Raw genomic sequence first — 16,917 nt, 5'->3', positions numbered from 1 at the left:
ACCTGCTATTCCTCATTTACTTCAGGTGGGAAATTAAATTGGGTACAGAAAGTACTCCAGAGGTTTTTACTAGGCAACTCATCGAGGGAAGATGATCGGGACACGGGAAGCAAGGTACCAAAGCAGGGTCAGATTGAGAGCAATGTCCCAATGGAATGCGGTCCGGCCGCAGAGGAAGTGGAGCAAATTCAGCCCAGAGACAGTGACGTCAGAGACACTGAGCAGGACCCTGGAAGCGGTACAAGTGAGGCGACTGTCTGTCAGCCCAGAGACAGTGACGTCAGAGACACTGATCAGGACCCTGGAACCAGTACAAGTGAGGCGACTGTCTGTCATCTCGGAAGCTCATTAAACACGGAATTGTCAAGTGTCCAACCAGGAGCAGGTGAGTGAAATATGAGGGTAATGTGTTTGCAGAATGAGGCAGGAAGCGGGTAAATGTGATTCCTTGTTGGAGGGTTGGTCAGAAGGGGGAAATGTGTAGGTGTGGTACATGTGGTGTAGTGGGGCACCCATTAACCCCACTACAGGAAATGTACCACCTGCTCTGATGATTTCCAGTATGTGTATCGGAGGAAATGCAGCTGTCCAGATAAGAGAGTATTTCTGCGATATGATCTAACGGAAATGTATTCGCCAGGATGGAAAGAGTATCTCTGGGAAGCAACTATCATTGACAGTCCCAACATTTATTGCCCATCTTAAACTAAAATAGGTGAGTGGGTGCGATGGTGAGAGAGACAGGTTTCTAGTAAATGTGATCCTTCTGGTAATGTCATGCCCAGCGCATTGATGGGTCAGTTTTAAGGCCAGTGTTGGAGATTAGGATAAAATCCATGTTTCCAGATGAAGGCAGGTGAACACTGAGGTTGTTGACATGACTGGTTTGTTGGGTTGGGTGAGAGCGGTGGAGACAGGTGATATTTGAGTTTGTGACTACATTCACTTTTTATATTTGCAGAGCCAGAGTTTACAATCTCTGACCTCCTGGCAGAGGGGGGTGAATATCGACTGTACCAGCTGACAAAGTTCTACAGGGACAGACTCAAACAGGCGATTGAAGAAAAGGTTGAAAGACTCGGCTGGATGTTGACAAAGGAGGGACATTTCAGTACAGAAGAAAATGAGGTGAGTGTATTTAGTATATTGTCACTGAACTGCTGGTATCAGAGGGAATAGTGATCAATATTCATCTCCTGCACGTTCTAGGAGTTCCACATGGCAATGGAGACTTTGATCTCTGACTGTCTCCAGCAGATCTGGTTTCAGCTGTTAAGGTGGGGAGCACTGGGAGCTACAGGTTCAGCGTCACCTTTTCCTCTCACACCTGCTGTATTTATCAGTGTGATATACGAGCAGTGGCTGCATATCTGGACTGTTGAACAGACATTCAGTCTAAAACTAATTTCACGTCTTATCGGGACCGTCAGTCAAATTCACCTCAGCTCATTGATCCAGGATGAATATTGTCAGATTGTAAACTGGGACAACTGGCTTCACTGCGGTACTTGAGGGAGGGAATCCTGCTAACCACAGCTGGTCTGGTCTCCATCTGAGTTCCCTAACAGAGTAGCTGACTTGTCATATTCATAGAAAAGTACAGTACAGAAACAGGCCCTTTGGCCCATCTGTTCCATGCCAGACTACTGAAGCTGCCTATTCCCACTGACCTGCACTGGGCCATGGCGCTCTATACCCTTACCATTCATGTATCTATCCAGACTTCTCTTCACCGCTTGTACCACTCACACTGCTAGCTCGTTCCACAATCTCACCACCTGCTGAGTGAAGTTTCCCCTCATTTACCCTATCTATGCACCTTATATTTTTGTGTACCTCTATCAAACCACCCTTCAATCTTCTGCGTTCCAAGGCATAAAGTCCTAGCCTGTTCAATCTTTCCTTATACCTCAGGTCCTCCAGTCCCAGCAGCATACTTTACAACCTGCTTTACCTCTGTCCTCGAAGTAGGTGATCGGATCTGCACACAGTACTGAAAACTAGGCCTGACCAACGTTTTATACACGTTCAACACCATATTTCACGTCCTGTACTCAATATTTTCATTTATGAAGGCTAGTGTGACAAATACTTTCTGTCCAATCTATCAACCTTTGCTGCCACTTTTAATGATTATGGACCTATTCTCTCAGATCACTTCGCTCTACCGCACTCCTCAGTGCCCTACCGGTCACTGTATAAGACTGACCCTGCTTGGTCCTTCCAAAGTGCAACATGTCGCACTTGTCTGTAGTAAATTGCATCCGCCATTTTCAGCCCATTTCTCAGCTGGTTTAGACACCACTGCAAGGTTTGGTAGTCTTCCTCACTCTCCACTCTTGGTGTCATCTGCAAATTCGCTGATCCAGTTAACCACATTTTCACCCAGATCATTGATATAGATGACAAACATCGGATCCAGCACCGATCCCTGTGGCACCGCACGTATTACAAATTCCCAGTCAGAGATTCAACAGTCTCTAACCACTCTCTGTCTTCTTCCAAAAAGCCATCGTCTCATCCAATTTACCAGTTTACCTTGACTGCTGAGCAACTGAACTTTCTTGACCACCCTCCCTTGCGGTGCCTTGTCAAATGCTGGGCTAAAGTCCATTCAGACAACACCCACTTCCTTCCATTCATCAACTTTCCCGGTAACTTCCTGGTCCAACATTCAGATTGGTTAGACAGGAACTACCACGCACAAAGCTGATATCGCATGACATCAAAAATCAATAGGTTGTCCTGAAAGGGCATATATATCACAAGAACCTTTTGGTAAGCACTTTACATTATTAGCCAGCACCCCTTCATATTTCATATTCTCTCTACTTACGGCTTTTTAGTTGCTTTTTGCTGGTTAGTAAAAGCTTCCCAGTCCTCCAGCTTTCCACTATATTTTGCTATATTCTATGCCCTCTCCTTTGCTTTTGTGCTGCATTGACTTCCTCGTCAGCCACGGTTGATCATCCTCCTTTTGGAATAATCCTTCATATTTGGGATTATCTACCTCTACCTGCGCCCTCTGAATCGCTTTCAGAATCTTCATCTATTCCTGCTTTGCTGTTGCCTCTGCTAGTGTCCTCTTCCAATTAATTTTGCCCAGCTCCTCTCTCATGCCTCTGTAATTCCTTCATTCCAGTGTAAAACTGATACATCTAACTTTACCTTCTCCCTCTCAAACTGCAGTGTGAGTTCTGCTATTTTATGATTACTGCCTCTGAAGGGTTTATTTACCTTAAGCTCCCCAATCAAATCTGGTGCAATACACAACACACATCGAATCCAGATTTGCCTTTCCTATAGTGGGCTCAACCACAGGCTTCTCTCAAAAGCCATCTCATAGGCATTCTATAAATTCCCTCACTTGGGATTCAGCACTGACCTGATTTTCCAAAACTACCTGCATATTGAAATTCCCCATGACTATTTTAACAATGACCTCTTTACATGCCTCTCCTCTCTCCCACTGAAATTTGTAGCCCACATCCTGGTTACTGTTCCATCAGGGTCATTTTTCCCTACGCAGTATCTTAACAGCTATACCGTCCAATCTGCTATCACTTCTTTAGAAGGACTTTTATTTTTTTATGACAAGAGAGTCAACCCAACCCTTTCACCCACCTGCCTCTCCTTTCGATTAAATATTTATCCTTGGATGTGAGCACCCAAACATGATCTTTCAGCCACGATTCAGTGATGCCCACCATCCATTTTTTGCTCCCTCGCTCTCCCTCTCTTCCGTTCTTGTTGTCACATCTTTCTGATGTAATGTTACACATTGATGGATAAGTAAATTAATCACGTTGAATATACTGCAGGGTGTCAGTAAATCCTTATTCTTTCACAATATTGATTTAGAATTTCCCTCAGTTACTGTTTCTGTGTTAACGACTGAACCCAGAGAGGATCAGGCAGCAGCCCAGTGACTGCATCAATTTTGAAGCTACTGGGGCCATGAACAGATATTTTCCTGCACATTCTCCATGTCTGTCTGTCTGCTCCGCGGTAAATTTATTACTTTCCTTTTCTAGAAAGTCACTGAACTGACAGAGAAGGGAAACCGGACTGAGAGTTCCAGACTCTTCCTCAGTTTGGTGATGGGCAAAGGCTCCCGGGCCCGGAGGGCGATGTGGGAATCCTTTCTGGCATGGAGGACTGAGTTACCGAAGTTGGACAGAATACTGAGGGAAATACAAGAGCTCGGTACGTTAAAAACATGCACTGAACACAAAGGCACATTGAAATAAACATTTTAGTTATTTTAATTATTTTAGCTCTGTTTCCATGGATTCTTTTTATATTTAAACAGGTCCTGATCCACAGGAATACATGAACATCGCCCAAGGGTTATCTGAATTACCCACTCAACTGATAGGTGAGTGATGAAATGCTCAGTTCAAACCACATCTCAAATGTTAGTCTGTGACTTGGCATCTCAAATGTTAGTCTGTGACTTGGCAAAACCTGGGAATCAAAATTCACCATTAGCCATTCGCTGATCTCTGGATCAGTCCAGGTGAGTTTTCTATCTTCAGACCTTTCATCTTCCAAGCCCCTTTTCCTTTGTAATCGCACTACACACAATTCTGTTCACTGGTGTTCATTACTTTTTGTAATTCCGCTAGTGACTTCCACAGAGTTTGTCTGCCATTTCCTTTTCACCTGTTACTACAACTACAACAACATTTTTCAGCGGTCCGATATCGACCCTCTCCCCTTTTTTCACTCTTTAATATCTGGGAAAGTTTTAAAAAAAATACTTTGGTATCCTTTCTTATATTATTGACCATATGCTTGCATTTGCTGTACATTCATGTATATCTAACATAGTTGCCTTCAACATGACTCAGATAGTAAATTCCAGGTACCAGAACTCTATGGAAAAAAAAACACCCACAATTGCTGTAAATTTACCACATCTCATCTTAACCAAATGCCCTCTGATATTAGACACCAGTCTTATGTAAAAAAAATAACAAACAAAATACAAGCTGTCGACCCAAATCTTATCTCTCAAACTTGTGTACCTCTGTGAGATCTCTATTCTAACTCCAGAGTAAACAAACCAAGTTTATCAAACCTCTACTTGTAGCACATGCCACCGAATCCAGGCAACACCCTGATAAACCTGTTCTGTACCCTCTCCAATCCTTCTAAAAGCTGGACAATCAGAATTGAATACAGTACTCCAGATGCTCCCTAAAACCATAAGACTTAGGAGCAGAATTAAGCCAATCGGCTCAGTGATTTTGCTACGCAAATCCTCTCAACCCCATTATCCCGCCTTCTGTAAATGTTGACGCTCTTCCTAATCAGGAACATATCGACCTGCATTTTAACTATATCCAATGACGTGTCTTCCTCAGCAGTCTATGACAATAATTTCACAGATTCACCGCCCGCCAGCTAAGATGTTTCTCCCAGTGTGGGTCCCTGCCAGCGAGGATAATTCCCCACAGTTCCCAAGCATATTAATTTTCTGTATGAGCCTCCCATGTGGGACCTTGTCAAAGACTCTACCAATATACAAGTAGACCTGTGACTAGTGGTGTGCCACAGGGATCAGTGCTGGGTCCATTGTTATTTGTCATCTGTATCAATGATCTGGATGATAATGTCGTAAATTGGATCAGCAAATTTGCTGATGATACAAAGATTGGAGGTGTAGTGGACAGTGAGAAAGGTTTTCAAGGCTTGCAGAGGGACTTGGACCAGCTGGAAAAATGGGCTGAAAAATGGCAGATGGAGTTTAATACAGACAAGTGTGAGGTATTGCACTTTGGAAGGACAAACCAAGATAGAACATACAGGGTAAATGGTAAGGCACTGAGGAGTGCAGTAGAACAGGTATCTGGGAATACAGATACAAAATTCCCTAAAAGTGGCGTCACAGGTAGATAGGGTCGTAAAGAGAGCTTTTGGTATATTGGCCTTTATTAATCAAAGTATTGAATATAAGAGCTGGAATTTTATGATGAGGTTGTATAAGGCATTGGTGAGGCCGAATCTCGAGCATTGTGTCCAGTTTTGGTCAACAAATTACAGGAAGGATATTAATAAGGTCGAAAGAGTGCAGAGAAGGTTTACAAGGATGTTGCCGGGCCTTGAGGAACTCAGTTACAGAGAAAGGTTGAATAGGTTAGGACTTTATTCCCTGGAGCATAGAAGAATGAGGGGAGATTTGATAGAGGTATATAAAATTGTGATGGGTATAGACAGAGTGAGTGCAAGCAGGCTTTTTCCACCAAGGCAAGGAGAGAACAAAACCAGAGGAGATGGATTAAGGGTGAGGGGGGAAAAGTTTAAAGGGAACATTAGTGGGGGCTTCTTCACACAGAGTGGCGGGAGTGTGGAATGAGCTGCCAGACGAGGTGGTAAATGCGGGTTCTTTTTTAACATTTAAGAATAAATTGGGCAGATTGCAGACAAGCGTGACGTGTTGCACTTTGGAAAGACCAAGCAGGGTCGGTCTTATACAGTTACCAGTAGGGCACTGAGGAGTGCGGTAGAGCAAAGTGATCTGGGAATACAGGTCCATAATCATTAAAAGCTTTGGATGGGATTTGCGTCTTGACAACTTGATTGAGTTCCTGCAGGATGTGACAAAGGTGATGGATGAAGTTACACATGGATGTTGTCTAGAAACCATAGAAACCATAGAAACCATAAAAAAAAAACTACAGCACAGAAACAGGTTTTGGCCCTTCTTGGCTGTGCTGAACCCCAAACCACCTCAAACATTCTCTCTTTCATACTGCCATGGGGCGGAAGATATAAAGACTGAAGGTGTGTACCACCAGCCTCAGGGACAGCTTCAATACTGCATTTATAAGACTACTGAATGGTCACCTACTATGTTATTATTGGCTCTGAATAATATTAAGACAATTATATAATTGTAGCATCGTGCATCCGGTAACTAATAACAACTCACTTAGATAACCACAATATACTCACAGGGCAGCAGAAAAAATACCGTTCGGTTATGAACAACAGATAACAGATTATGCAATTCTATTTCAAAACCTGTGGAAAGCAGAAATCTTTCAGTGTAATATTGTCTATCAAAAAACATTTGATTCTCTCCCTCACATGGTTAAGAGAAGTTCCAAATAGATATAAAATTCATCCAAGACTTGTGAAATTTCTACAACATCTGATGAATCATTGGCATAAAATAATCGTCCTATTAACAACCACAAAGGGACAACCACCATTATCAAAATTGAGGGATTTTCCAGAGCGACTCACTAAGGCCAGTATGGTTCTGTTTGGCTTTAAACCTGCCCATAATTTACTGAAACGGACAAAAATCAGGTAAAAATACGAATTATACGTTTGCACAGCTATACATTGATGATTTGAAATTACTTGCTCTTGCATCAGCAAAGCTGAAACAAATAATTCAAATAATGGAACTAATTTCCAAAGATATAAGCATGAACTTTAGACTAGAAAAGTACAGAACATGAAACATAAAGAAAGGTGCAATAGAGCCAGTAGAATATCAAACAGAACATCAGGATACAATGCAACAGAATATGAAACATATAGTTAGGATATCAATAAGCAAAGAAAATAGATAATCGTGTGATAAAGGAAAACTTTCCAACAAAATTTACTTCAAGGCTGAAGAAAATCTGAATTTACATCAAGGATCAAGAAAATCTGCCAAACAGAGCTGAACAGTAAAAATATAACAAAGGTACTAAACACTCACTATGCCCATATTGACGTATAATTTTGGTATAATATCCTGGTCTGAAACAGATCTGGAAAATATGCCAAGAAAAATAAGAACTTAAATGACAGTTTCTAGAAAACGCCATGTGCACTGGATCACACTTAGATTGATATGAATGAGGACAGTATGAGTACGATGAATAACAGATCTAAAAAAATGAGACAACAGCCAGATAAAAATTCTCTGAATCAGGGTTAATATCACAGACACATGTCGTGTAAACTGTTTTTCTGCACCAGCAGCACAATTACAGTAAAGTGTGTGCGGTGAGCGTGTATATATGTGTACAATTGTAGAAATAGATTTGTATCAGCGTGAATTAATCAGTCTGATGTCCTGGTGGAAGAAGCTGTCCCGGAGCCTGTTGGTCCTGGCTTTTATGCTGTGGTACCGTTTCCCGGATAGTAGCAGCTGGAACAGGTTGTGGTTGGTGAGACTTGGGTTCAGAATGATCCTTTGGGTCCTTTTTACCCCGTCTCTGAAAAGCCCTGAATAGTGGGAAGTTCACGTCTACAGATGCACTGGGCTGTCCGCACCACTCTCTGCAGAGCCCTGCGATTGAGAGAAGTACAGTTCCCATTCCATGTAATGATGCAGCCAGTCAGGATGCTCTCAACTGTGCCCCTGTAGAAAATGGTTAGCATTTGGGGGCCCATCCCAAACTTCCTCTACCATCTGAGGTGAAAGAGAGGCTGTTGTGCCTTTTCCACCACGCAGCCGGTGTGCACAGACCATGTGAGATCCTCAGTGACGTGAATGCCAAGGAAATTAAAGCTGTTCACCCTCTCAGCCCCAGATCCATTGATGTCAATAGAGGTTAGCCTGTCTCCATTCCTCTTGTTCTTGCGACATTGCGACCAGCTCCTTTGCTTTTGCGACATTGAGGGAGAAGTTGTTTTCCTGACACCACTGTGTCAGGGTGATGACTTCTTCTATGTAGGCTACCTCGTTATTATTTGAGATTTGGCCAATCCATATAGTATCGTCAGCAAATTTAATTAGCAGATTGGAGCTGTGGGTGGCGACACAGTCATGTGTATACAGAGAGTAAAGGAGGGAGCTTAGGACACAGCCCTGAGGGGCACCTACATCGAGTGTCGGAGGGGCAGAGGTGAGGGAGCCCACTCTTACCGTCTGCTGGCAATCTGACAGGAACTCCACGATCAAGCTGCACAAGGCAGGGTCAAGGCCGAGGTCTCTGAGCTTCTTGTCAAGCCTGGAGGGAATGATGGTGTTGAATACTGAACTGTAGTCCGAGAACAGCATTCTCACATAAGCATCACTCTTCTCCAGATGTTTAGAGGCACTGGCTGTCCACTGTATCTATTCTTCTTAATAGCTTATACACCTCTATCATGTCTCTTCTCATCCTCCTCCTCTCCAAAGAGTAAAGCCCTAGCTCCCTTAATCTCTAATCATAATCCATAATCTCTAAACCAGGCAGCATCCTGGTAAATCTCCTCTGTACCCTTTCCAATGCTTCCACATCCTTCCTATAGTGAAGCGACCAGAACTGGACACAGTACTCCAAGTGTGGCCTAACCAGAGTTTTATAGAGCTGTATCATTACATTGCGACTCTTAGACATTATCCCTCGACTTATGAAAGCCAACAACCCATAAGCCTATCTACCTGTGAGGCAACTTTCAGGGATCTGTGGACATGTACCCCAGATCCCTCTGCTCCTCCACACTACCAAGTATCCTGCCATTTACTTTGTATTCTGTCTTGGAGTTTGTCCTTCCAAAGTGTACCACCTCACACTTCTCCGGGTTGAACTCCATCTGCCACTTCTCAGCCCATTTATGCATCCTATCAATATCTCTCTGCAATCTTCGACAGTCCTCTACACTATCTACAACACCACCAACCTTTGTGTCATCTGTAAACTTGCCAACCCACCCTTCTACCCCCACCTCCAGGTCGTTAATAAAAATCATGAAAATTAGAGGTCCCAGAGCAGATCCTTGTGGGACACCACTAGTCACAATCCTCCAATCTGAATGCACTCCCTCCACCACCACCCTCTGCCTTCTGCAGGCAATCCAATTCTGAATCCACCTGGCCAAACTTCCCTGGATCCCATGCCTTCAGACTTTCTGAATAAGCCTACTGTGTGGAACCTTGTCAAATGCCTTACTAAAATCCATGTAGATCACATCCACTGCACTACCCTCATCTATGTGCCTGGTCACCTCCTCAAAGAACTCTATCAGGCTTGTTAGACACGATCTGCCCTTCACAAAGCCATGGTGACTGTCCCTGATCAGACCATGATTCTCTAAATGCCCATAAATACTATCTCTAAGAATCTTTTCCAACAGCTTTCCCACCACAGACGTAAGGCTCATTGGTCTATAATTACCCGGACTATCCCTACTACCTTTTTTGAACAAAGGGACAACATTCGCCTCCCTCCAGTCCTCTGGTACCATTCCTGTGGACAACGAGGACATAAAGATCCTAGCCAGAGGCTCAGCAATCTCTTCCCCCACCTAATGGAGAAGCCTGCGGAATATTCTGTCTAGCCCAAGGGACTTATCCATCCTAATGTATTTTAACAACTCCAACTCCTCCTCTCCCTTAATGTCAACATGCTCCAGAACATCAACCTAACTCATATTGTCCTCACCATCATCAAGTTCTCTCTCATTGGTGAAAACTGCAGAGAAGTATTCATTGAGCACCTCACTCACTTCCACAGCTTTCAGGCACATCTTCCCACCTTTATCTAAATGGACCTACCTTCACTCCTGTCATCCTTTTGTTCTTCACATAAGTGAAGAATACCCCAGAAGAGATCCCAATGATCCAAACCCCCTGCTCCCTGCACCAACTCCTCAGCCACGCATTCAACTGCCATCTCCTCCAATTCTTACCATCACTGTCACGTAGCACTGGCAGCAATCCTGAGAACGCCACCCTTGAGGTCCTGCTCTTTAGCCTTCTGCCTAGTTCCCGAAACTCACACTTCAGGACCTCATCCCTCTTCCTGCCTATGTTGTTGGTGCCAACATGTACCACGACTTCTGGTTGCTTTCCCTCTCATACCAGGATGTCGTGCACCCGGTCAGAGACATCCTGGACCCTGGCACCCGGGAGACTACAAACCATGCGGCTGTCCTTCTCACGTCCACAAAATCTCCTGTCTGCTCCCCTGACTATAGAGTCTCCAATGACGACAGCTCTCCTCTTCTCCGTCCCACCCTTCTGCACCACAGGGTCAGACTCAGTGCCAGAGGCCCTGCCACCGTGGCTCACACCCGGTCGGTTGTCCCCACCAACAGTATCCAGAATGGTGAACATATTATTGAGGGAAATGGCCACAGGGGTGCTCTGCACTGCCTGTCTGCTCACCTTCACTTTCCCCCCTCTGACCGTCACCCAACGACCTGCTTCCGACAGCCTTGGTGTGACCACCTCCCTGAAGCTCTCATCTATGACTGCCTCATTCTCCCTTATGAATCGAAGGTCATCCAGCTGCTCTAGATTCCTTCCAGATCGCCAAGATCTTGACACACTGTGAGACCGCACAGACCCCTGATAGTGTCCTGAGACACTCTGAGACCCATGCACCCCTGACAACATCCTGTCACGCTGTCAGACCCCACACACCCCTGGCCGGCTCCTGACACACTGTGAGACCGGACACAAACCTGAGAGGGTCCTGACACACTGTGAGACCCGACACACCACTGGCAGGGTCCGGACACACTGTAAGACCCCACACAACCTGGACTCGGTCCTCACACACTGTGAGACCCCACACACTCCCAAAAGGGTCCAGACACATCGTGATACCTCAAACACCCCTGGCCGGCTCCTGACACACTGTGAGACCCCACACACCCCTGCCAGGGAACTGGCACACTGTGAGACCTTACACACCCCTGGCCGGCTCCTGACACACTGTATGAGACCCCACACACCCCTGACAGGGTCCTGACACACTGTGAGACCCAACACACCCCTGACAGGGTCCTGATGCACTGTGAGACCCTACACCCCTCTGAAAGGGTGCTGACACACAGTGAGATCCCACACACACCTGACAGGGTCCTGACACATTGTGATAACTCAAACACCACTGACAGGGTCCTGACACACTGTGAGACACCACACATCCCTGAGGGAGACCTGGCACACTGTGAGACCCCACACACCCCTGGCCGGCTCCTGACACACTGTGAGACCCCACACACCCCTGACAGGGTCCTGACACACTGTAAGACCCTTCACCCCTCTGACAGGGTGCTGACACACAGCGAGATCCCACACACTCCTGACATGGTCCTGACACACTGTGAGACGCAACATACCCCGGACAGGGTCCTATAGAAAATAGACAAGAGACAATAGGTGTAGGAGTAGGCCATTCGACCCTTCGAGCCTGAACCGCCATTCACTGTGATCATGACTGATCATCCACAATCAGTATCCAGTTCCTGCCTTATCCCCATAACCTTTGATTCCACTATCTTTAAGAGCTCTATCCATCTCTTTCTAAAAAACATCCAGAGACTTGGCCTCCACTGCCTTCTGGGGCAGAGCATTCAATATATCCACCACTCTCTGAGTGAAAAAGTTTTTCCTCAACTCCATTCTAAATGGCCTACCCTTTATTCTTAAACTGTGGCCTTTGGTTCCGGACTCACCCATCAGCGGGAACATGCTTCCTGCCTCCAGCATGTTCAATCCCTTAATAATCTTATATGTTTCAATAAGATCCCCTCTCAGGCTTCTAAATTCCAGAGTATACAAGCCCAGTCACTCCAATCTTTCGACATATGACAGTCCCGCCATCCCGGGAATTAACCTTGTGAACCTACGCTGCACTCCCTCAATAGCAAGAATGTCCTTACTCAAATTTGGAGACAAAAATTGCACACAGTACTCCAGGTGTGGTCTCACCAGGGCCCTGTACAGCTGCAGAAGGACCTTTTTGCTCTTGTACTCAATTCCCCTTGTTATGAAGGCCAGCATGCCATTAGCTTTCTTCGCTGCCTGCTGTACTTGCATGCTTACTTTCACACTGATGACACTCTGTGAGACCCCACACACCCCTTACAGGACCCTGATACACTGTGAGACCCCACACACCCCTTACAGGACCCTGACACACTGTGAGACCCCACACACCCCTGACAGGATCCTGACACACTGTGAGACCCCACATACCCCTGACAGGTTCCTAACACACTGTGAGACCCCACACACCCCTGACAGGGTCCAAGCACTCTGTGAGATCCCCACACCCTTGAAAGGATCTTGACACACGGTGAGACCTGACATACCCCTGACGGTGTCGTGACACACTGTGAGACCCCAAACACACCTGACAGGTTCCTGACAAACTGTGAGACCCCACACACCCGTGACAGGGTCCTGACACACTGTGAGACCCCACACTCCCCTGACAGGGTCAGGACAAGCTGTGACGCCCCACACACACCTGACAGGACACTGACACACTGTGAGACTCCACACACACCTGACAGGACACTGACACACTGTGAGACCCCACACACACCTGACAGGACACTGACACACTGTGAGACCCCAGACACCCCTGACAGGGTACAGAAACACTGTGAGACCCCGAACACCCTGACAGGGTCCTGACAAACTGTGATACACACACACCGCTCACAGGGTCCTGGCACACTGTGAGACTCCACACACCCCTGACAATGTCCTGTCACATTGTCAGACCCCACACACTACTGACAGGGTTCTGACACACTGTGAGACCCCCCACACACCTGACAGGGTTCTGACACACTGTGAGACGGCACGCACACCTGACAGGGTCCTGACACACTGGAAGACGCCACACGGACCTGACACACTGTGAGACACCACACACCCCTGACAGGACCTGACACACTGTGAGACCCTACACACACCTGACAGAGTGCTGACACACAGCGAGACCCTACACACCCCTGACAGGGTCCTGACACACTGTGGGATCCCACACACTCCTGACATGGTCCTGACACACTGTGAGACCCCACAGGCCCCAAAAGGGTCCTGACACACTGTGAGACGCCACACACCCCAAAAGGATCCTGACACATTGTGAGACCCCACACACCCAGGATAGGGTCCTGGGAGACTGTGAGATCCGACACACCCCTGAGAGGGTCCTAACACACTGTGAGACCCCACAGGCCCCAAAAGGGTCCTGACACACTGTGAGACCCCACACACTATTGACACGGTCCTGACACACTGTGAGACTCCACAGGGACCTGACACACTGTGAGACCCCACACATCCCAACAGGGTCCTGACACATTGTGAGACACCACACACCCCAAAAGGTTCCTGACACATTGTGATACCCCACACACCCAGGATAGAGTCCTGAGAGACTGTGAGATCCGACACACCCCTGAGAGGGTCCTAACACACTGTGAGACCCCACAGGCCCCAAAAGGGTCCTGACAGATTGTGAGACGGCATACACGCCTTACAGGGTTCTGAAGCACTGTGGGACCCCACACACTCCTGACAGCGCCCTGACCCACGGTGGACGCCACACACACACACCTGACAGGGTCCTGACACACATTGCGATCCCACACACCCCTGGCAGGGTCCTGATGCACTTTGCGATCCCACACAACCCTGGCAGGGTCCTGACGCACTGTGAGACCCCACAGGCCCCAAATGGGTCCTGACAAATTGTGAAACGGCACACACGCCTGACAGGGTTCAGAAACACTGTGGGACCCCACTCACACCTGAGGGGTCCTGACACACTGTGAGACCCCACACACCATGGATAGGGTCCTGACAGACTGTAAGATCCGACACACCCCTGAGAGAGTCCTGACACACTGTGAGACCCCACAGGCCCCAAAAGGGTCCTGACAGACTGTGAGACCGCACACACCAGACAGGGTCCGGACACACTGTGAGACCCCACAGGCCCCAAAAGGATCCTGACACACTGTAAGACCCCACACACTCCTGGCAGGGACTTGATGCACTGTGAGACGCCACACACTCCTGACAGCATCCTGACACACATTGCGATCCCACACACATCTGAGAGTGTTCTGACACACAGTGAGACCCCACACACCCACGACCAGATCCTGACACAGTGTGAAACCCCACAAACCACTCACCGTGTCCTGACACACTGTGAAACCCCACACAACCCTGGCAGGGTCCTAACACACTGTGAGACCCCACACACCACTGACAGCGTTCTGACACGCATTAAGATCCCACACACGCCTGAGAGGGTCCAGACACACCGTCAGACCTAACACACCCCTGGCAGCGTCCAGACACACTGTAAGACCTCATACACACCAAAAGGGTCCTGACACATTGTGAGACACCACAAACCCCAAAAGGTTCCTGACGCATTGTGAGATCCCACACACCTCAGGCAGGGTCCTGATACACATTGCGATCCCACACAACCCTAGTAGGGTCCTGACGCACTGTGAGACCCCACACACCCTGGATAGGGACCTGACACACTACGAGACCGCACACACCACTGACAGGGTCCAGACACAAATTGTGATCCCACACACATCTGAGAGGGTTCTGACACACTGTGAGACCCCACACACCCCCGACAGGATCCTGACACACTGTGAGACCTCAAACAACCATGACAGGGTCCTGACACACTGTGAGACCCCAAACAACCCAGGCAGGGTGCTGACACACTGTGAGACCCCACACACCACTAACAGGGACCTGTCACACTGTGAGACCCCACAAACCACTGAAGGGTCCTGACACACTATGAGACCACACACACCCCTGATAGGATCGTGACACACCACACGACACCACACACACATGAAAGGGTCCTGACACACTGTGAGACCCCACACACCCCTGGAACGGTCCTGACACACTGTGAGACTGCACACACCCCTGACTGGGCCCTGACACACTGTCAGACCACTCACACCTCTGACGGTGACCTGACACACTGTGAGACCCCACACACCCCTGACAGGGTGCTGATACACAGCGAGACCCGACACAACCCTGACAGGGTCGGGACACACTGTGGGATCCCACACACTCCTGACATGGTCCTGACACACTGTGAGACCCCACAGGCCCCAAAAGGGTCCTGACACACTGTGAGATGCCACACACCCCAAAAGGATCCTGACACATTGTGAGACCCCACACACCCAGGATAGGGTCCTGAGAGACTGTGAGATCCGACACACCCCAGAGAGGGTCCTAACACACTGTGGGACCCCACAGGCCCCAAAAGGGTCCTGACACATTGTGAGATGCCACACATACCTGACAGGGTCCAGACACACTGTGAGACCCCGCACTCCCCTAACAGGGTCGTGACACTCTGTGAGACCCCACACAGTATTGACACGGTCCTGACACACTGTGAGACCCCACAGAGACCTGACGCACTGTGAGACTCCACACACACCAGACAGGGTCCGGATAACTGTGAGACCCCACACACCCTAGATAGTGTCCTGACAGACTGTGAGATCCGACACACCCCTGAGAGAGTCCTGACGCACTGTGAGACCGCACAGGACCCAAAAGGATCCTGACACACTGTAAGACCCCACACACCCCTGACAGGGACTTGACGCACTGTGAGACGCCACACACTCCTGACTGCGTCCTGACACACATTGCGATCCCACACACATCTGAGAGTGTTCTGACACACAGTGAGACCCCACACACCCACGACCAGATCCTGACACACTGTAAAACCCCGCAAACCACTCACGGTGTCCTGACACACTGTGAGACCCCACACACCACTGACTGGGTCCTGACACGCATTAAGATCCCACACATACCTGAGAGGGTCCAGACACACCGTGAGACCTAACACACCCCTGACAGCGACCTGACACACATTGCGATCCCACACACATTGAAAGGGTTCTGACATACTGTGAGACCCCATACACCCCTGGCAGCGTCCAGACACACTGCGAGACCCCACACACCCCAAAAGGGTCCTGACACATTGTGAGACCCCACACACCCCAGAATGTTCCTGACACATTGTGAGACCCCACACACCCAGGATAGGGTCCTGGGAGACTGTGAGATCCGACACACCCCTGAGAGGGTCCTAAAACACTGTGAAACCCCACAGGCCCCAAAAGGGTCCTGACACATTGTGAGACGGC

The 16,917-nt window shown here is 47.9% G+C and overlaps 1 protein-coding gene across 1 annotated transcript in view; it reads left to right on the top strand.

Annotated features, from left to right (window-relative positions):
* The window catches only part of LOC140207806 (uncharacterized), a 116,820-nt gene that overhangs the window by 15,334 nt on the left and 84,569 nt on the right, over positions 1–16,917 (top strand). The window contains exons 3-6 of the mRNA XM_072276369.1: positions 26–385; positions 962–1,128; positions 4,035–4,206; positions 4,313–4,378. Of these exons, the coding sequence (XP_072132470.1) occupies positions 26–385; positions 962–1,128; positions 4,035–4,206; positions 4,313–4,378 (765 nt within the window). The remainder of the gene's footprint in view (positions 1–25; positions 386–961; positions 1,129–4,034; positions 4,207–4,312; positions 4,379–16,917) is intronic.

This window comes from Mobula birostris, chromosome 13, assembly GCF_030028105.1.
Source record: "Mobula birostris isolate sMobBir1 chromosome 13, sMobBir1.hap1, whole genome shotgun sequence".
Classification (NCBI taxonomy): domain Eukaryota; kingdom Metazoa; phylum Chordata; class Chondrichthyes; order Myliobatiformes; family Myliobatidae; genus Mobula; species Mobula birostris.
Note: the sequence above shows the minus strand (reverse complement) of the source record. Positions and strands in the feature narration are given on the sequence as shown.